The 21,470-nt window shown below is 42.4% G+C and overlaps 1 protein-coding gene across 3 annotated transcripts in view; it reads right to left on the bottom strand.

Moving 5' to 3' along the window:
* Positions 1-21,470, bottom strand: part of phip (PHIP subunit of CUL4-Ring ligase complex) — a 227,514-nt gene that overhangs the window by 117,239 nt on the left and 88,805 nt on the right. For all 3 annotated transcript variants that reach the window (XM_080192807.1, XM_080192809.1, XM_080192810.1), the window contains exons 8-9: positions 20,825-21,046; positions 5,187-5,287 (exon numbers count right to left, since the gene is read on the bottom strand). In XM_080192807.1, coding sequence (XP_080048933.1) covers positions 5,187-5,287; positions 20,825-21,046 — 323 coding nt within the window. The remainder of the gene's footprint in view (positions 1-5,186; positions 5,288-20,824; positions 21,047-21,470) is intronic.

Genomic DNA, 21,470 nt, shown 5'->3' with positions numbered 1-21,470 from the left:
TATTGTCGAGGTCACGCTGCATTTGGACATGGACTGTTTCAGTCTCTGACAGGTCGCGAATGGTGCTAAACATTGCGCAATCAACAGCGAACATCTCTACTTCTAACAGAAGGTCATTGACGAAGCAGCTTAAGATGGCTGGGCCTAGGATACTACCCTTGTTATGGGATGTATTAGTTTTAGAAGGTAGCCATTTTCATTCAGTTTCTTCCCAATAGAAAGATTGAATTGATTCACTATTTCCATTCAGATGATTCAAATGTAAATCCATTCTTCAGGAGAGATCCATGCTTCCACCATCTTGAACAAATTAAGAAAACTTGTAAACATGGGGTGGCATGGTGGCTAGCACTGCTGCCTCACAGCTCCAGGGACCTGGGTTCAATTTCCAATTTGGGTCATTATCTGTATGGAGTTTGCACATTCTCCGTGTCTGTATGGGTTTCCTCCCAGTGCTCCGGTTTCCAAAGATGTGTGGATTAGGTTGATTGCCACTTAGTGTCCCAGGATATATAGGTTAGAGGGATTGGTAGGGTAAGTGTGTGGGGTTCCGGGGATAGAGCCTGGCTGGGATTGTTTTCAGCGCAGACTCGATGGGCTGTTGGCCTCCTTTTGCACTGTAGGGTTTTTATGATTTCTCTGTAAAAGAACTGCTAATTTGTATCCTCATATGAATGTATTGTTGTTTTTTTCCCCCACACACTGTGGTATATAAGGCAGGCTTCCATCAGCTCCCATCGCAATTCTTTTCCTGGAACAGGTCACTAGCCTGCCACCAGAGGCTATACAGCTTGAGGAGCAACACTCCACATCAAGTGCAGCTGACCAGGAGTCTCTTCCAGCCTTACTGCCTGCTATCAGCAAGTTGAAAGGATGATCTTCATCTGTGAAATATTATTTGATGACAATCAACCTGTTTTGACCAGGTTATGAATGTAACTTCCTTGGCCTTCAAGTCCCGAGATGAGACTTGAATCCTGAGCTCCAGGCTCAGAGGCAGGGGTGCTGCTGAACCACAAGATCCCCAGCATATAAATGTATAGCTCTTTGTAAAAAAACAAAGAAATCAACAAAACTTTGCTTAATTATCACCCTCAGGCTGGAAATCAAATTGCGATAGGTTATCATTTTTGCTTAAAATTCTTTCTCTATAAACCAACACTGCACTGATTCTATTTTGAAAACGTCAATTTTGTTGCAGGTTTCCCAGAATGTGATTTCCTAGGACTAGCCAACTATAAAGCAGCCCACCAATCTTTGTGAAGTTAGTTAAATCCGTCTTCCCCCATTGTTTTTTTTTACAGAGGTAAGGTAGCATAGTGGTTCTAAGACTAAGCAATAGTATAAAAGCCTTGACTAATGATCCACAGACATGATTTTAAATCCCACAACAGCAACAGTGGACAATAAGTTCAATTAATTAAATAAAACCTGAAACAAAAAGCTGATACCAATAATGGCACCCATATAACTACTGGATTGTTGCAAAAAATCTATCTGGTTCATTGATGCCCTTTTGGATATCCGCCATTCTTGCCTGGTGTAGCCCATAGGTGACGTCAAACCTACAACCACCTGTTTGACTCTTAACTGCCCTTTACTGAACTGCATTCGAGAATGTGCCTCATCAGTAGCTTCTCAAGGCCAATTCAGGATGGGGAACAAATGCTGGCCTTATTGATGAGCTCAATCATGGCTTACAAAATCACTTAAGGTCAGTATTAGGTTCAAAGGAGTTTAATGAAGTTGCTGGGAGAAGTAGCAAGCATAAGGATAGGGAGCAGTTCAGGATTCAGCAAAGGAGGATCAAGAGATTGATTAAGAAAGGAGAAGTAGAATCTGAGACTAAATTTGCAAGCAACATAAAAATGGACTGCACGAGCATTTAGAATTGTAAAAAAGAAAAGGATTAGCGAAGACAAATTTGATTCCATTACAGCCCAAAATGGGAGAATATATAATAGGGAACAAGGAAATGGTGGGTCAATTAAACAATTATGCAGTTCCGTCTTCACAGAGGAAAACTCAAATAATTTCCCAGAAATGCTAGTGAACCAAGGATCTAGTAAGCAGGAGGAATTGAAGGAAATTAGTATTACTAAAGGCCAATAGATCCCCAGGGCCTACATCCCATGATACTAAAGGGTATAAGCTATGGAAATAGTGGATGCATTGGTTTTCATTTTCCAAAATCCTGTAGATTGAAGGGTGGCAAATGTAATCCCATTATTTTAAAAAGGAGGAAGATAACATGGAATTACAGACTGGTTAGCCTAACATCAGTATTAGGGAAAACATTAAAAAAGGGTGTGATATCAGGACTCTTAGAAAATGTCAATGGGATTAGACAAGTCAACATGGATTTATGAAAGGAAAACAATGTTTGATAAAACTACAAGAGCTTTTTGAGCATATAACGAGTAGATAAAGGTAAAACAGTGGATGTGGTGTATTTGGATTTTCAAAAAGTTTTTGATAAAGTCCCACGTAAAACATTAGTGCACAAAATTAAAGCACATGGGACTGGGGCAATATATTGGCATGGATTGAGAAGTGGTTAGCAGAGAGTTGGAATAAATGGGCTTTGTTTTCCCAAAATGTCAGGTGGTGGGTGACAAGTGTTCTCTCCAGGGATCAGTGCTTGGGCCCCAGCTGTTCATAATATACATCAATAATTTGAATAAAGGAATCAAATGTAACATTTCCAAGTTTGCTGACAACAAAAAACTTGATGGGAATGTGAGTGATGAGGAGGATGCTAAGAGGCTTCAAGGTGATTTAGACAATTTGAGTGAATGGCCACATACATGGCAGATGCAATATAACGTGGATAAGTGCAAGGCTATCCACCAGACACAGAAATAGAAAGGCAGAATATTTGAATGGGATAGACTGGGAATCTTGGTATTCAAAGGGACCTGGGTGTTATATCGAAAATAAAAGCAATAATATTTCATTCCATCCTTTGAGCCTGCTCTGCCATTCATTATGACCATGGATAGACATCCAACTAATTTTCCCCCTATATCCTTTGACCCCCTTAAACCCCAACAGTACACCTAATTCCTTCTTAAAAACAATGTTTTGGCCTCAACTGATTTCTGTGTTAGCAAATTCCACAGCCTCACCACTCTCTGGATGAAGAAATTTCTCCCAATTTCAGTCCTAAATGGTCTACCCCAGATCCTCAGACTGTGACCTCTAGTTCTGGACTCCGCCCTTATTGGGAATTTCCTTCCTGCACCTCCCCTCTCTAATCTTGTTAGAATTTTATAGTTTAGCATTTATTTATTAGTGTGTCACAAAGTGTGTTACATTAACAGTGCAAATAAGTTATTGTGAAAATCCCCTATTCACCAAATTCCAGTGCCTGTTCAGGTAAACAGAGGGAGAATTTAGCATGGCCAATGCACCTAACCAGCATGTCTTTCAGACTTGGGGGAGGGTGTGTGTGTGTGTGTGTGTGCGTGTGTGTGGGGCGGTGGTGGTGAAGAGAGACAGAGAGAGAGAAGAGAAAGAGAAGCACCCAGAGGAAACCCACACACAGATACTGGGTGAATGTAGATGAACATGCAAACTCCACGCAGTCAGGAAATCGAACCCTGGTACCTGGCACTGTGAGGCAGCAAGGCTAACCATTGTGCCACTCTGCTGCCAGGTTGGACCTGTATCCACTGGAGTTTGGAAGAAGGAGAAGCGATCTTATTAAACCAATAAAATCCTGTGGGGAAATTACTGGCTGGATGATGAGAAGGTGTTTCCCTGTGGAAAAGACTAGAACTAGAGTACACAGTTTAAAAATAAGAAGCTCCTACTTTAAGATGGAGATGAGGAAAACTTTTTTCTTCAAGAGAGTTTTTAGTCTGTGGGATTCTCTTCCCCAGAGAGCAATGGAAGCAGGGTCACTGAACATTTTTAAGGCTGAGTTTAGATAGATTCTTGATTGACACAGGGCTCAAAGGGTTTAGGCAGCAGGCATGAAAAATTGAGTCAATGCCACAAACAAACCAGTCATGATCTTATCAAATGACTGAGCAGGTTTGATGGGCCGAATGGACCATTCCTGCTCTTAATTCATATGGAATGGAATGGAATGGAAACCCTGGCTATCTAAAATCTGGCGGTGTCTGAAAACCAGACTTATACGTTTACCTACACTCCAGTGAAACTTGACCCAACCCGACCAAGTTCAGGGAAGTTCAGGGAGTTGCTGAATGCTGGTCAGCTTCACATGCCTGATGTGCTCCAGCGAAGCTTGACCCCAGCCGAGCCAGTGCAGATGTGGCAGAGACAGTTGTACTCACCCAGGAAGAACAATAAATTCTTGCAGAATCTGAAGGGATAGGATATTTAGCTATGGATTGTATGCTAGATCAGGAAACACATCTACTCTTGCTACAGCACAGGGCACCTGTACTGGGTTTTGATGCCATTCGGGCCACCCAAATAGAAGTCCAAGGTTTAGATTCAAATAATGCACTTGATTCCCAAAAGCCTTTAAGATCCATGGGCTTCTTCTTGCAGTTGGTCTAAGCCAGTTCAAAGAGAATTAGGACTTAATTGAAGATTGCTGTACAATCTTATATGAATAAGAAAGCTAATAGTTATAACGACAGAGCATTTTTAAAATAATTTCAGTTTAGTGATCTTTTCTCATTTGAACATGGTGCATTGATGTAGGCAAGTTGGAGTGGTGCAGGGGGGAGGTTATTGAACTCAATGCATTAGAAGTGAATTAACATCATCAGAGACATGGCTATTAACCTAAAGTGCTTTCCAATCATATTAGTTGCTTTTCCTCCATCCACTGTTCACTGAGTTGAGGCATTCCGGTTTTCTTCCTGAAATCCACCAAGTTCTGAAATCCAGCATGTACTGAGGCTGCTGGATTGAGATACTCTACTTGTATGTGAACTGATGAAAAAACTTCAAACCGAGGTCGTTCAAATGAAAAGGCCTCCTCTGATATTATGTTAAAATTGTTCAATTCGTACAATTGTGATAATTCAATAATCCTTCCAGCAAGGATGGCTTTGAATTAACAGATGTAACCCATATTATGTGCCGTTCAACTCAGACTTTTAACTAATTAAATAGAAATGTATTCAAAAGCAGTCAACTGCAAAATGTTATTTGTTTTAAAAAAATTCTTAATCTTTTCTTAAATAGAAAGCACATTTACTTACCTAAATTTGTACATGCCAGCATCCCACTGCCAGAAACAAACTGTACCGTCTGCCCCCGTGGAAGACAGGAATCTCATAGAGCCAGTGCACATTGGCGAAAACTGAAAAGCAACATTGAAAAGTTTAATATCAGGCAACATACAAAAGCATATTTCACCGTCAAAATTTGCAACACAATTCAACTCAATGTTTGTTAGTTAAGGGTGGTTAGCACTGCTCCCTCACAGCACCAGGACCTGGGTTCAGTTTCGGCCACAGGTCACTGTCTGTGCGGAGTTTGCACATTCTCTCACTATCTGCGTGCGTTTCCTCCCAGTGCTCCTGTTTCCTCTCTCAGTCCAAAGATGTGTGAGTGAGGTTGATTGGCCATGCTAAATTGATTCTACTGTCAGGGGCATTGGCAGGGTAAATATGTGGGATTACAGGAATAGGTGGGATTGTGGTCGTGCAGACTCGATGGGCCAAATGGCCTCCTTCTGCACTATAGGGGCGTTATGATATAAAAGTAGGGAGGTCTTGCTGCGGCTGTATAGGGCATTGGTGAGGCCGCAGCTGGAGTACTGTGTGCAGTTTTGGGCGCCGTACTTACGCAAGGATATTTTGGCCTTGGAGGGAGTGCAGAGGAGGTTTACTAGGCTGATGCCGGAGTTGAGGGGATTGAGCTATGAGGAGAGGCTGAATAAATTAGGCTTGTACTCGTTAGAGTTTAGAAGAATGAGGGGAGATCTCATTGAGACGTATAAGACGATGAATAGGATGGATAGGATAGAGGTGGAGAGACTCTTCCCGCTCAGAAAGGACAGTAGGACTAGGGGGCACAGCCTCAAGATAAAGGGGGCGCGGTTTAGAACGGAGTTGAGGAGGAACTTCTTCACTCAAAGGGTGGTGAATCTCTGGAATTCTCTGCCCGTTGAAGTGGTGGAGGCTACCTCGCTAAATATTTTTAAGACGCGGGTTGATGGGTTTTTGATAAGAGAGGGGATTAAGGGTTATGGGGAGAGGGCGGGAATGTGGAACTGAGCCAAGACAGATCAGCCATGATCTTATTGAATGGCGGGGCAGGCTCGAAGGGCTAGTTGGCCTACTCCTGCTCCTATTTCTTATGTTCTTATGATTCTCTTCTATTCTAAGCCGACTCGCTGCAAATACAACCAATTTTCTCATGACGTTCCCCAAGAATGATCCAGATGCAGTTGTTTTCAGGTGCTTTTACTGTTCAATATTCTAACTAACAAAGCAACCAGGGATTAAGGAAGCAGGAAGAAGAGTTTTTTTCCAGTGGCTATGTGAAAACAAACACACTTGGCATCAAAACTAAGTTGAGAGATGAGGCCAGGTCAAAGGTATTTGGTCAAGTGCCTTCACAGGTAGGGTTACAACATGGCACCACAACTGGCCTCTGTATCCTCGGGGGTGGGGAATATGTTGGTGAGTACATCCTGGCCATTGCTACTAATTATGGTATGAAGGGCAAAAGATGCCCCAGAATCTGAAAAATAAAAAGAACTGGAAAAGATTGCGCAGAAAGGGAGTGGTGAAGCAATTTAAACACAAAAATGAGAATTTTAAATTTGCCATGCTGGAGGACCAGGATAAGTGCAGCAAATGACAAATATATGGATAAGGACTTAACATGCAAATGAAGGATTCCCAATATTAAGGTGCAGCAATCAGAAGACAAGCCATTGCTGGAAATGCTATGGCTATGATAAAACAAGAATGGGAAGAATCCCACAAAGCTGATCAACCACACCAACAACCCCAGAGAGGTTCAGGAGGGAAAATGAGCAATGGTCACAGTCATGGTATTACATAATATCATGATTACAGAAACAAACCATTCAATCCACCAGGTCCCTGCTGGTGCTTATATTCCTTATAAGCCTCCTCCACCCTTATTCTTCCAGTCCATCAACATATCCTATTTTTCCTTTCTCCATCTCATTTCCCCTTAGCTAGTTTCTCCTTAAATTCATCCACCTTAATCCTCTCAGTCAGCCTTGAGTGAACAAGTTCCATATTTTAACCACTCACTAGACAAAAAGAAGTTACTCCTGAATTCTTTATTGGAATAATTAGCAACCATGTTGTATTTTTGGCTTTAGTCTGCTCTTCCTGAGAGAAAGTCATTCATATATTTTGTGGAGGTTAGAGGAAAACTGAGGAGAGAGTGGGAAAGGTATGGGCACAGAGTTTGGAGGTAACATCATGATCAAGGTCTTGAAAGGAAGGAAGACTTATAGTTGAGAGATCATTTTCAAGGGAAGAGAGATCAACAGTTTTTTTTAAACAAAGGAGTGACGATGGCAGCTTTTGATAAGAAGAGGGGCAATGGCACTTACAATGTTGCTGTCCATATGCAGTTACCATTTGTATTACTTTCAGATGGTGATGTTGCGTATACTCGTGTTGAAGGTGAGTTTAGAGAAACCCATTTGATTCTCTAAACAGCTTCCATGTGGACAAGAACACAAAATCAATAGATCCAAACCCTTCATCCATTTGTTCAGGATTCTTTAAAACCCTAGGTAAATCTGATGAAAGCGAACTCAAAATTTAACTCTGTTTCTCTCTCCACTAACTGATCTGCTGAGTATTTCCAGCACTTCAGTTTTATTCCAGAAATATTAATTTCGGTTTGAAAATTAATTGTATTTTGTTCTTCCCAGCCAGTGTTTTCAGAATATCACCCTGGTTTGAACATTCTAGCTTTTCTTAAATTAATATCTACCTAAATAAAACTGAGTAATAGGCATCCATGGATAGGTTAGAGTTGAAAGACTTTTGGCTGTAGCATTGAAGACCACTAGACTTTAGCTATTATGTTGTGTTTGTGAAGCTTTAATTACATATTTGTATCATGCTTCTCAAATTTAAACCGCTTTTATCATCTTTACTGATTGTGCAAAAAGCTCTACTGTAAACTGCTGCAACTATTTTCCTGAACTAGAAGTTAACAAAGCTGCTGCATTCCTCAGATCCAGAAACAAAGGCGGCATGATGGCACAGTGGGAGCACTGATGCCTCACAGCGCCAGGGACACTGGTTCAATTCCAGCCTCAGGTCAGTGTGTGTGGGGAGTCTGCACATTCTCCCTGTGTCTGCGTGGGTTTCCTCCGGGTAGAACATAGAACATAGAACATAGAACATTACAGCGTGGAACAGGCCCTTCGGCCCACAATGTTGCGCCGACCAGTCTTATTTTTAAAAAAAAACATTGACCCACTAATCTAAACCAATCCCTTTTCGTCCATAAACCTATCCACCAATCTCTTAAACGCCCCCAAACTAGGCACATTTACAACTGCAGCAGGCAGGGCATTCCAGTCCCTCACCACCCTCTGGGTAAAGAACCTGCCCCTGACATCCGTCCTATAACTACCCCCCCTTAATTTAAAGCCATGCCCCCTCGTGCTAGATTTCTCCATCCGAGGAAACAGGCTATCACCATCCACCCTATCTAAACCTCTAATCATCTTATATGTTTCTATAAGATCCCCTCTTAGCCGCCTTCTTTCCAGTGAAAACAACCCCAAATCCCTCAGTCTCTCCTCATAGGACCTCCCCTGCATACCAGGCAACATCCTGGTAAACCTCCTCTGCACCCTCTCCAAAGCCTCCACATCCTTCCTGTAATGTGGGGACCAGAACTGCACACAGTACTCCAAGTGCGGCCGCACCAGAGTTGTGTACAGTTGCAACATGACGCTGTGACTCCTAAATTCAATCCCCCTACCAATAAACGCCAAGACACCGTACGCCTTCTTAACAACCTTATCTACTTGATTCCCAACTTTCAGGGATCTATGTACACATACACCTAGATCCCTCTGCTCCTCCACTCTATTCAAAGTCCTCCCGTTAGCCCTATACTCAACACATCTGTTATTCCTACCGAAATGGATTACCTCACACTTCTCCGCATTAAACTCCATCCGCCACCTCGCGGCCCAGCTCTGCAACCTATCCAAGTCACCCTGCAAACTGCGACACCCTTCCTCACAATCTACCACACCTCCGACTTTGGTGTCATCAGCAAACTTACTAATCCACCCAACTATACCCTCATCCAGATCATTAATAAAGATTACAAACAGCAGTGGCCCCAAAACAGATCCCTGAGGCACACCACTCGTAACCAAACTCCATGATGAATAATTACCATCAACCACCACCCTCTGTCTCCTATCTGCTACAGTAAAAAGTCTGACAACACCAGGTTTTAGTCCAACCTATTTATTTGATAATAATTTATTTGATATTATTTGATAATAATTTATTTGATATTATCAAATAAATAGGTTGGACTAAAACCTGGTGTTGTCAGACTTTTTACTGTGTTTACGCCAGTCCAACGCCGGCATACCCACATCATGACTCCTATCTGCTAACCAATTCCTGATCCAAGTACCTAAATTACCACCAATCCCATACATCTGCATTTTCTGCAGAAGCATACCATGGTGAACCTTATCAAACGCCTTACTAAAATCCATATATACCACATCTACTGCCTTACCCCTATCCACCTCTTTGGTCACCTTCTCAAAGAACTCAATAAGGTTAGTAAGGCATGACCTTCCCACTACAAAACCATGCTGACTATCTCTAATCAATTCATTACTCTCCAAATAACTATAAATCCTATCCCTAATAATTCTTTCTAAAACCTTGCCCACTACAGAAGTAAGACTCACTGGTCTGTAATTCCCAGGGAAGTCTCTGCTCCCCTTCTTAAACAATGGGACAACATTCGCTGTCCTCCAATCTTCTGGTACTATACCAGAGACCAACGACGACCTGAAGATCAGAGCCAGTGGCTCTGCAATCACCTCTCTTGCCTCCCATAGAATCCTAGGGTAAATCCCGTCCGGGTACTCCGACAGTCCGAAAAATGTGCTGGTTAGGTGGACTGGCCATGCAAAATTCTCCCTCTGTGTATCTGAACAGGCAGCGGAGTGTGGCGACTAGGGGATTTTCATAGCAACTTCATTACAGTGTAATTGTAAGACTACCTGTGTCTAACAAATAAACTTTAATTTTTCAGGCTCCCTTACAAGAATAAAAGGAGCACTTAAGAAGCTTGTCCATCCAGGTCAAAGCAGCCTGCTTATTGGCACCATATCCACAAACATACACTCCCTCCACTACCGATACTCAGTAGCAGCAGTACTAAATACAAGGTGCACTACAGAAATTCACCAAAGATCCTTAAACAGCACCTTCCAAATCCACGACCACTTCCATCTAGAAGGACAAGGGCAACAGATACATCAGAACGCACCACTTGCAAGTTCTCTTCCAAGCCACTCACCATCCTGAGTTGGAAATACATCGCCATTCATTTGCAGTCACTGGGTCAAAATCCTGGAATTCCCTCTCTAATGGCATTGTGGTCAACCCACAGCACATGGCTTGCAAAGGTCATCCCAGCACACAGCGAGCGAGCCAGTTCACCAAACCTTAGCACCATCCAAGTTGCAACGATTTTTGGAGAGAGTTCACAGGTTAGATCTTCAAAGGTGAAGAATGAAATTGTTGTAAAAGAGAGGGAGCTTCAGTTGGATTGGCTGGCTCACAGTATTTACTGACGTCTGAGTGTGCTGTTGAGAAATCAATGGACTCTGTCTTGGTTGCATCTGCCATTTATTGTGTAGTGTGGTTGAACTATAGTTGCCTGCTAATTCACATGTACCACATAGACAGATATTGTAAATTGCCTTATCTTTCTGACCTTGTACAGTAAAGTTTATTTTTGTTTGTTCAAAATCCGTAGAATCTCCTGGCTGAGTCTTTCTTCACTGAGCAAGTGTCTTGAATCTCAAACTTACTTTACTTGAAACAAAGTCCCTAAACAAACCTTCCAACACTTGGGGTCTAGCCAAAGATCGTATCAAGTCCAACAAGGAAGCAAGCAATGCTGGATCTAGTCCTGAGAAACAAATTGGGGGCAAGTGAAGCATATTTCAATGGAACAGCATTTTGAGAGTAGTGATTATAATAATATCAAGCTTATAACAGCCATGGCAAATAATAAGGTACAGTCCAACAGAAATACACTCAATTGGTGGATGAATAACTTCAATGAGTTGAATGAGAATCTGGTCCAGATGGATGGGAGTCAAAAATTACTAAGCAAAACAGTGATTAAATAATAGGATTCCAAAGAAGAGATGACACTACCACAAGTAGGGAAGGAAGGGTGTCCAAAGCTACAGCTCCCTGGATGACTAATGATACAGGAATTAAAAAAGAAACAGACAAAAGAAAGTCCTGGCAATTGCAACTGACACAATACATTATAGAACCTAGTTGAATGTAAAGAAAATTGAAAAAAGAGGAGCAAACAGATAGTATTAAAAAAATTAATGACCAACACAAAAGTGAATGCAAAAGCCTTTGATAAACATACAAATAGCAGAAGCGCAGTCAAAGCAAGTGTAAGGTTGATTAGTGACCAGAAAATAGTTCTTCTTGTGGAGGAAGAGGACGTGGATAAAGTATCAAATGAATACTTGCAACTGCCTTCACTAAAGAGCATTCTGTGAATACAGCATTAAAGAATGAGTCAGAAGTGGAATTGGTTAGGACAATGAGAATGTATTGAAAAGGTTGGGAGTACTCAAAGTAGTGAAATCAGAACAGGACGCATCCTAGGTATCTAAGGTTAGCCACAATCTTCCAACCCTCCTTGGGTATGGGAATTGAAGAGAGGATTGAAAATGTTGCACCCCCACTTAAAAAAAGGGCAGAGGATAAAATCTAGCCACTACAGGCCAGTCAACCTAACCTCAGTGCTTTCAGAAACAATGAACCACAACACAATTAACTGAAATTTGGAAAACTATGAGCTAATAAATTAAAGTCAGCACAGATTTGTTAAAGACAAATCATGCCTGACTGATGCAGTAATGAAGAGGATTGATGAGGGTACTGTGATTGATGTTGTATAAAAGAGGTGGATGACCAAGTACTACCTTATAGCAAAATTAAAGCCCATGAGATTAAAGTGACAGTGAAGACATGAATATAGTTATACAAGTGGAAAATAGAGGCGAGCTGAATGGTTGCTTTTCAGACTTTAGGAAATACACAGTGTTTAGGAAATACACAGGGCAGCATGGTGGCACAATGGTTAGCACTGCTGCCTCACAGTGCCAGGGACCCAGGTTGGCTCTCTGGCTGCATGGAGTTTGCACGTTCTCCCTGTGCCCGTGTGGGATTCCTCCAGTGCTCCAGTTTCCTCCCACAGGCCAAAAAGACGCGCTCGTTAGGTTCATTGACCATGCCAAATTCTCAGTGTACCCGAACAGGCGCCAGAGTGTGTTGACTAGGGGATTTTCACAGTAACTGCATGACAGTGTTTAATTTAAGCCTACTTGTGACACTAATAAATAAACTTTAATAGTGGTATCCACCGCCCCCCCCAGGAGTCAGTATTAGGATTACCGTTTTTTTTTGATTATATACAGTGGCATGGTGGTTGGCAATGTTGCCTCACAGCACCATGGACATGGGTTCAATTCCAGCCTTGGGTCAATGTCTGGGTGGAGTTTGCACATTTTCCCTGAGTCTGCATGGGTTTCCTCCCACAGTCCAAAGATGTGCGGGTTAGGTGGATTGGCCATGTTAAACTAAGAAAACCTAGCATTAGGGTAAATATGAGGGGTTACAGGGATAGGATCTGGGTGGGATTGTGTTCAGTGCAGATTCGACGGGCTGAATGGCCTCCTTCTGCACTATAGGAATTCTATTATACTCTATATACATTAATGACCCAAACTTGGGTATTGAGGATGTAATTTCAAAGTTCACATGTTATGAAACACAAAAGGCAGTAAATGCCTTACAGAGGTGCAAAACTGATTGACTAAAATTATATCAGGGTGAAATACTTCCACTAAATGGAGGCCAGAGATGCTGGGTCTTTTCTCCTTAGGCAAGAGAATGTTAAGATGAAATTTAATGGAGATATTTTAAAAAATCACGTTTTTTTGGTAAACAAGAAAAAACTGTTTCCAGTGGCAGAAGTGTCAGTGGTCAGAGGACATGGATTTAAGGTGACTGTCAAAAAAAAATCAGAGGCAGCAAGTGGAAACTTTTTATAAAAAACAGCTGGTTGTTGTGCTCTGGAATGTATTGGCTAAATAGTGAAAGCAGATCAACAGTAACATTCAAAAGAGAATTGGATAGCTCTACCAAAAGTTGGAGCAGGTGGCTTCGTTCTGTGCTGTATCATTCTATTAGTTTTAAAACCAAGTAATACCTGGAGCAAGTGAAGGATCCGGGACTGATGTAATGAGGCATTCACACCTTTAATGCATCAACTACACCCATTTAGGCATGGATATGATTAATCAAGTGAAGACACTTTTGCAAGAATAAAACAAAGTATTGGTTCCATGCAAATACACAAGATTGTTGCACAGTTTTAAAATGAGAGAGAGTCCCTCCTTCTCAATATTCTCCATAGCTCTGAAATGGGCAGTGATTCGTTCTGTTTCAATGGCAATAAGACAGCTAAATTCTGTTACAAAACAGTTTGCTTTAAAAGAAAAAAAAATAGCATTTATAGCAGAAAACATTTGATGAAAAGTAATGGTCCAGCAAATCTTGGGCCCATATTAACCCACCACCACTGACCAACCACGTGGCAGATTGGAGACAGTCACATTAAAAGTTTAAAAATTACAGATTAAAACTTCAACCTGCTGTGTATGAAGTTACTTGTGCACTTTTATGACACTGCTTGGTTGCATGCATGTATCGCATTTTGGAGAGGCAAGATCCTTCATTATGATAGTAAAATCATGCACCTACAGGGTACTTAGCAGCCTGATTTAAACTGCATACTTGTCAGCTGGGTCACCCAAGGCTCTGGAAACTTAGTGCAGTTGTTAAGTGCTTTTTACAGCACTCCTTGTGAGCCTGGAGGAGCACAGATGCTACCCTCAACACCCTATATAATTCAGCAAATGAAGGCCAAGGGATTGATTAGGGAAGGGAAAATAAAGTACGAGAGTAAGCTTGCAAGGAAGATAAAAACTAACTATAAAACTGTAAAAGCTTCTACAGGTATGTGAAGAGAAAAGGACTGTGATAACAAAGGTAGATCCATTACAGTCAGAAACAGGAATTTATAATGGGGAACAAAGAAATGGCTGACCAGCTAAATACATAAGGCCCAATTTTACCATTGCGCTGTGCCCGGTAAAGTCAGGTGTGAGGCCATTAGCACGAACTGCACCCACATCCGTGCAAATGGCCACTTTACTGAGACCCGGGAATGGCGGCGATTCGATTTGTGCCCAAAACAGGAGCAACGGTGATTTAAGTGCATTGCATTAAATTAATGAACTGCCCACCCAACTTTATCAACATTTCCCCCTTTATCAACATGTTCGCCAATCCGGAACCTTGGGGGGGGTGGTGGTGGTGCAGGAGTGAGACCAGATCGTTGTCTTGGGGGGTGAGGGGCGGGAGGGCCAAGATGGATCCCCGGTGGGGGGGGCATAGATCAGATGGATCTCATGTGGGGTGGAGGGGGCAGGGGTCACAATCGGTCTGAATAGTGGGTGGTGGATAACGGGGGACAGTGATGTGTGGGGGTAATGGGGGACTGGATAAGGGGGACTGTGATGTGTGGGTAGTGGAGGGGGGGGTGTCGTTAAGGGGGACAGAGATGTGTGCGGGGGCCATCGCTGCCGTTTTTCGCTCCCGGGCTCCTTTCTCCGTTTTTTGCAGCTCGGGAGTGATCTGACACAGGCATGCTTTTTCAGATTTTTTTCCAACTGTGCATGCGCTCCGATCGTTTCGGCTGTGCGAAGCCACGCCCACAGCACGAATAAGGCTGGCGATGTGTTTTTCAGGCTGAGTGCGTATGGGGGCGTCTGAAAGCAGATTTCTCAGTCAGATTTGCATTATTCCCAGATTCAGCACTTAGAATGAAAATGGTAAAATCGAGCCCATAGAATCATAGAATCATCGAGGTTTACAGCATGGAAATGGGCCCTTCGGCCCAACTTGTCCATGCCGCCCTTTTTTTTAAAAACCCCTAAGCTAATTCCAATTGCCTGCATTTGGCCCATACACTCTATACCCATCTTATCCATATAACTATCTGAATGCTTTTTAAAAGATAAAATTGTACCCGCCTCTACTACTACCTCTGGCAGCTTGTTCCAGACGCTCACCACCTTCTGTGTGGAAAAAACTGCCCCTCTGGATGCTTTCTGTATCTCTCCCCTCTCACCTTAAACCTATGCTCTCTAGTTTTAGACTGTCCTACCTCATGGAAAAGATATTGACTATCTACTTTGTCTATGCCCCTCATTATTTTATAGACCTCTATAAGGTCATGCCTCTGCCTCCTTTGCTCCAGAGAAAAAAGTCCCAGTTTATTCAGCCATTCCCTCTAACTCAATCCATCAAGTCCTGGTAGCATCCTAGTAAATCTTTTCTGCACTCTTTCTAGTTTAATAATATCCTTTCTATAATAGAGTGACTAGAATTGCACACAATATTCCAAGTGTGGCTTTACCAATGTCTTGTACAACTTCAACAAGACGTCCCAACTCCTGTATTCCATATTCTGACCAATGAAACCAAGCATGCTGAATGCCTTCTCCACCACTCTGTCCACCTGTGACTCCACTTTCAAGAAGCTATGAACATGTACCCCTAGATCTCTTGGTTCTGTAACTCTCCCCAACGTCCTACCATTAACTGAATAAGTCCTGCTCTGGTTCAATCTACCAAAATGCATCACCTCGCATTTGTCTAAATTAAACTCCGTTTGCCATTCATCAGCTCACTGGCCCAATTGATCAAGATCCCACTGCAATTGGAGATAACCTGCCCACTATGCCATCAATCTTGGTGTCATCTGCAAACTTATTAACCATGCCCCCTATATTTTCATCCAAATCATTAATATAAGTGACAAATAACAGTGGGCCCAGCACTGATCCCTGAGGCACACCGCTGGTCACAGGCCTCCCGTTTGAAAAACAACTCTCTACAACCCACCCTCTGACTTCTGTCAAGAAGCCAATGTTGTATCCATTTAGATACCTCACCCTGGATCCCATGAGATTTAACGTTATGCAGTTAAATCTCATGGAAAAGATATTGACTATCTACCTTGACTATACCCCTCATTATTTGGTTGTGTCTTCACAGAGGACACAAAAAACATACCAGAAATGTTGGGGAACACAGGGTTCAGTGGGAGGGAGGAACTGAAAGAAATCAACATTAGTAGGGAAATGTGTTGGGGAAATTGTTGAGATTGAAAGCCGATATATCCCCAAGGCCTGATAATCTACATTCAGAGTACTTAAGGAAGTCGTCCTGGAAAGAGTGTATACATTGGTGGTCATCTTCCAAGATTCTATAGACTCTGGAACAGCTCATATGGATTGGAGAGGAGCTAATGTAACTATTTAACCCCTCTATTTAAAAACGGAGGTACAGGGAAAATGGGGAATTATAAACTAGTCAGTCTGACATTGGTAGTGGGGAAAATGCTAGAGTCCATCATCAAACATTTTATAACAGCAAACTTGGAAAGCAATGGCAGGATCGGACAGGGTCAGCATGGATTTATGCAAACAAAATCATGCTTGACAAATCTACTGGAATTATTTGAGGATGTAACTCGTAGAGTTGATGAGGGGAAATTAGTGGATATGGTTTATTTGGATTTTCAGGAAGCTTTTGACAAGTCCCACTAAGAGATTAGCATATAACAATGAAGTACATGGGATTGGAGGAGTGTACTGAGATCAATCAAAAACTGGCTGGCAGACAGGAAACAAAGAATAGGAATAAACAGGTCTTTTCTTAAGTGGCAAGCAGTGACCAGTGCAGTACTTCAGGGATCAGTGCTAAGACCCCAGCTGTTCCCAACATATATTAACGATTTAGATGAGGAAACTAAATGTAATGTCTCTAAATTTGCAGATAGCACTAAGCTGGGTGAGAGGGCGAGCAGTGAGGAAGAAGCAGAGATGGTTCGGTATGATTTGGACAAGTTATTGGGAAAATACATGGCAGATGCAATATGATGTGGATAAATGTGAGGTTATCCACTTTGGCAGCAGAAACAAGAAGGCATATTATAATCAGAATGGCTATAGATTGAAGGAGGGAAATACGCAATGAGACCTGGGTGTTCTTATACACCAAACACTGAAGGTAAGCATGCAGATGCAGCAAGCGGCTAAGAAGGCAAATGGTATATGGGCCTTCATACAGAAAGGATTTGAGTACAAGAGCAGGGATATGCTGCTGCAATTATACAGGGCCTTGGTGAGACCATTCCTGCAATACTGCGTGCAGTTTTGGTCTCCTTATCTGAGGAAGGGTGCTCATGCAATAGATGGGAGTGCAGCAAAGATTTACCAGACTGATTCTTGGCAAGGTGGAACTGAGGTACAACTAGAGATTGAGTTAGTTAGGATTATATATGCTGGAGGTCAAAACAATGAGGGGTAATCTCATAGAAACCAATAGAATTATAACAAGACTTGACAGGTTGATGCAGAAAGAACGTAATTGATGGTGGGAAGTCCAGAACCAGGGATCACAGTCTGAGGATAAGGGATTGATCTTTTAAGACAGAGGTGAGGAGAAATATTTTCACCCAGACTGTGGTCAGCATGAGGAATTCCCTACCACAGAAAGCAGTTGAGGCCAATACATTGTATGTTCTCAAGAAGGAGTTCTAAAGGGAACAAAAGATATGGGGGGAAAGCAGAAACAGGTTACGGGTTGGATGATCAGCCACGATCATAAGGAATGGCAAAGCAGGCTCAAAGCACTGAATGGCCTACTCTTGCACCAATTTTGTAGGTACCCCCTCCCCACCAACCATGCAGGCAAACCCTTTCTTGCTACTGCAACTGGCTGACTGCTCCAGAACTTACAGCCTCAAGACTCCCAACCACCACCACCTCCAACTCAACTCTCAATACATCATTCCTTCCATCCCAATTGCTAGTCCATTCACCACCTATTCCTTAACCTGTCAGCTTTCCCTCTCTCCCGGTCACCTGGTCACAGTGCCTGGCTATTGGCATCATTCCCGCCAGGCAGCTGGGCAGCCTTCCAATCTACCCGATTTCACCAGAAGGGAAGTAAAATAGAGAAATGATAACAGGAGCCTGATGTTAAATTCAGCAGGATTTCCACATCCACAGGATTTCCAAGTTTTGGCTATCATCCCTACATAAACATCAGAGCGATTACCTCGGTCTCTTTCTCAGCAGATGCTGTCAGGCCCTTCCATTTTTATTTCAGAATTCCACCTTTGCTTTGTCTTCAATTTTAGTTTGGACTAAATTTTTTTGGGCCTGATTTTACCATGAAGTTGCACCTGTTTTTAGGCATGAAAACTTGGTAAAAGTCAGGCATGAGTTGAGTAGCACGATCTGCTCCCATCTCTGCACCGGTTCTCCCTTTACCAAGGCCCAAAAATTGCCGCGATCAGGACTGTGCCCAAAACGGGTGCGATGGCTATTTAATTGCATTTGCATGTATTTAAATTGACTTAACAGGCTGCACACCCAACTTTACCGGCACTTCCCCCTTTACCACCATGTTCACTCATCCAGACTCAGCGCAAAACAGACAGGCTTGATGTAAGTTCCATCAGCGAGGGTCAGTGAGGGGGTAAGTGTCTAGCATCTGACGGCTCTCTGCTTGAAATCGGTGGGGTGGGGGAAGGTGGGTCTGCTACCACTCTGCTTGAGATCAAGGGGGGGTGGGGGGCGAGGTCGGTCTGGGTGGGATGATAAGGGGGTCAGTAACATTGTGGGGGTGGGGCAATGTCTATCGGGAGGCATTATCCGGCCCGGGAGGGACGTGGCAGAGGAGCAGTATTATACCATTTGTTTCTGCACACGCGCAGTTGGAGGCGCTGATCAGAGCTGCAGTGTTTCAGGTGCATTAAGACCTGCCCACTGGCTTGTGCAGCGCATTTCGGAATCGCTGGTATCTTTGCAGGCAGACTGCGTATGTGGGGGTGGGGGTGGGGGCGGGGGCGCCTTAGAATGGGTCTAAAAGTTGGATCTGAAACACTCCCAGTTTCAAGTTCACCCAGCACTTCGAATCAAAATGGTAAAATAATGTACTGGTACCAAGTTTTAGGTGGCAGGACCAATGATGGTTGATGCAAGTCAATCAGAAAGAAATTGAGATTATCCAGAATATACAATTTAACATGCATAGAATCACAAAGTTATTTATTATGTACGGGGGATAAATTTTTGTCTCAACAGTTCCACAATGAAGACATATTAACATAGAGTGGAATGAACTGCTTTTAACTCTGAAAATACATTCCTTCACTGCAAACAACAAACGTAACCAAATTGAACCACGTTCGTTACTGGTTCAAATACATGGAAATCTGGGAATTCTATGAGTTTCAGATCAATTATTTTTCCTATCAGTAGGAACACAGGATGCACATTAACATTTTTATTAAATCTGCTAAAAGAAATGCATCCTGCCTAAACAGATGCAGTTTTCTATCAACGTCCAGCAGCTCTTGCAAAATTTGGTCTCATCAGTGAAAAGGGCTGCTGAGCAATCACTCCAAAGCAGTCAGCAGCTTCTAACAGGCAAGGAAAAGTATCCACTAATTTTTATTATGCAAAGATGAATTCACAAAATATGCTGTTAGAAATAATATATTAGAGGAATTGCCTGTCTTTTAGCAGTGCCCATAGTTAAAATTTGCCTTTAAAGTATTACTTAATGCCCAGCACCTTACCTTGAACAAATTAAAATAATGGACTTAAGTCATTTTTGTTTGACACTAACAAAATACTTATTTTGGACCCAGGTCCAATTGAACTAAATATGTCAGCCTGCACTTGATATACTGACAACTTAAGAAAGGGGAGCAGGATGAGGCTGTCTTGCCCCTTCAGCCAAATCCAACAGTTAATAATATTCTGGCTAGTTTTCTACTTCAACTCCACTACCCTGTGCTATCCCCAAGTCCCTTGATTGATTATAAGTCGGATATGTTAGTTCAAGGAGTGCTGGCATGTATGCATATTAAAATTAACAGCACAATACAGAGTCAGTCAGAGATATTCAAAATTCACTTCTCTGAAAAATAAAAGGAAAGGTTACTGGTTGTCTCTGGGAAAGCTAATGAGTGCCTAAGTAGAATATTCAATGGAACAGATCGGATAGCATTCAATTCAACCTGGAATTCGCTTTGTAAACAGATCAACTTTGTTGCTCCCCTCACCCTGTCATTTTCTCTCCCAGGTTTTACCTCCCTTTTCCCGTTCCTATTCTGCTTCTTCCTCTCCTTTATTTTCCCTCTGTATCCCACTCCTGTCCTTGTCTCTCCTCTCTCTGGTTTTCCCTTTCAGTATCCCATTCCCAACCTCGCCCAGTTTCCTCCTCTCTCAGAGCTCCTCTGTCCCATTCCTGTCCTTGCTCTACTTTATCCTCTCTCAGGCTTTCCATCTCATAATTCAAACCCGCCTGGTTATTATTGCTCTGCCTAAGTTCCCCGTTAATGAATTTTTTAAAAAAAGGTTATCATCAAAATTTGAATACATTAAGGGCAGAAGTTGGCTGTAGTTAATTATACTATCAAGGATTTACTTTACCTGCACGGATGTGATGGATGCAGTGTGACCCTGCAGAACTGCCAAGGGTGCACACGTCCGAAGGCACCAAACCCGGATGATTTTATCACAGCTGCCTGCAGCAATCATGGTATTTTCATAGTTTACTGCCATGTCTGAAATTTCAGCAGAATGCCCTCGTAAAGTTGCCAGCAGCCTGCCGTCATCTGTTGTCCAGATCTTCACCAGACAATCATCAGATCCCTGTACATTCAAAATATAAGGAATGTCAATTCATAGCTTGACGAACCCTATCAGACAGATTTATTCATAAGATTTCCATTCAAAGTCTACACACATTGGTGCTTTATATCACAATTGCATTGATAATATATTATAAACACATATATGCATTGACAAGCAATTCCTTGATTTTAAATATTCATCCTTGCTTTACTTTAATAGCCTCACCACACCTCATCCCCAACTCCACCCGATCTCTGTAATCTCCTCCGGCCTTGCAAGTTCTTTGTGTTCTTTTCATTCTGGCCTCTTGAGGATCCTGGCTAGATTGTTGGCAGTCCCTTCAGCTACCTGGACGCTAAGCTCTGGAATTTCCATCTCACTTTCTTTCTATCCTCCTTTAAAGATGCTCCTTAAAATCTTATTCTTTGACCATCTTCCTTAA

The sequence above is a fragment of the Carcharhinus amblyrhynchos genome, chromosome 7, assembly GCF_965287045.1.
Source record: "Carcharhinus amblyrhynchos chromosome 7, sCarAmb.v2.hapA, whole genome shotgun sequence".
Taxonomy (NCBI): domain Eukaryota; kingdom Metazoa; phylum Chordata; class Chondrichthyes; order Carcharhiniformes; family Carcharhinidae; genus Carcharhinus; species Carcharhinus amblyrhynchos.
Note: the sequence above shows the minus strand (reverse complement) of the source record. Positions and strands in the feature narration are given on the sequence as shown.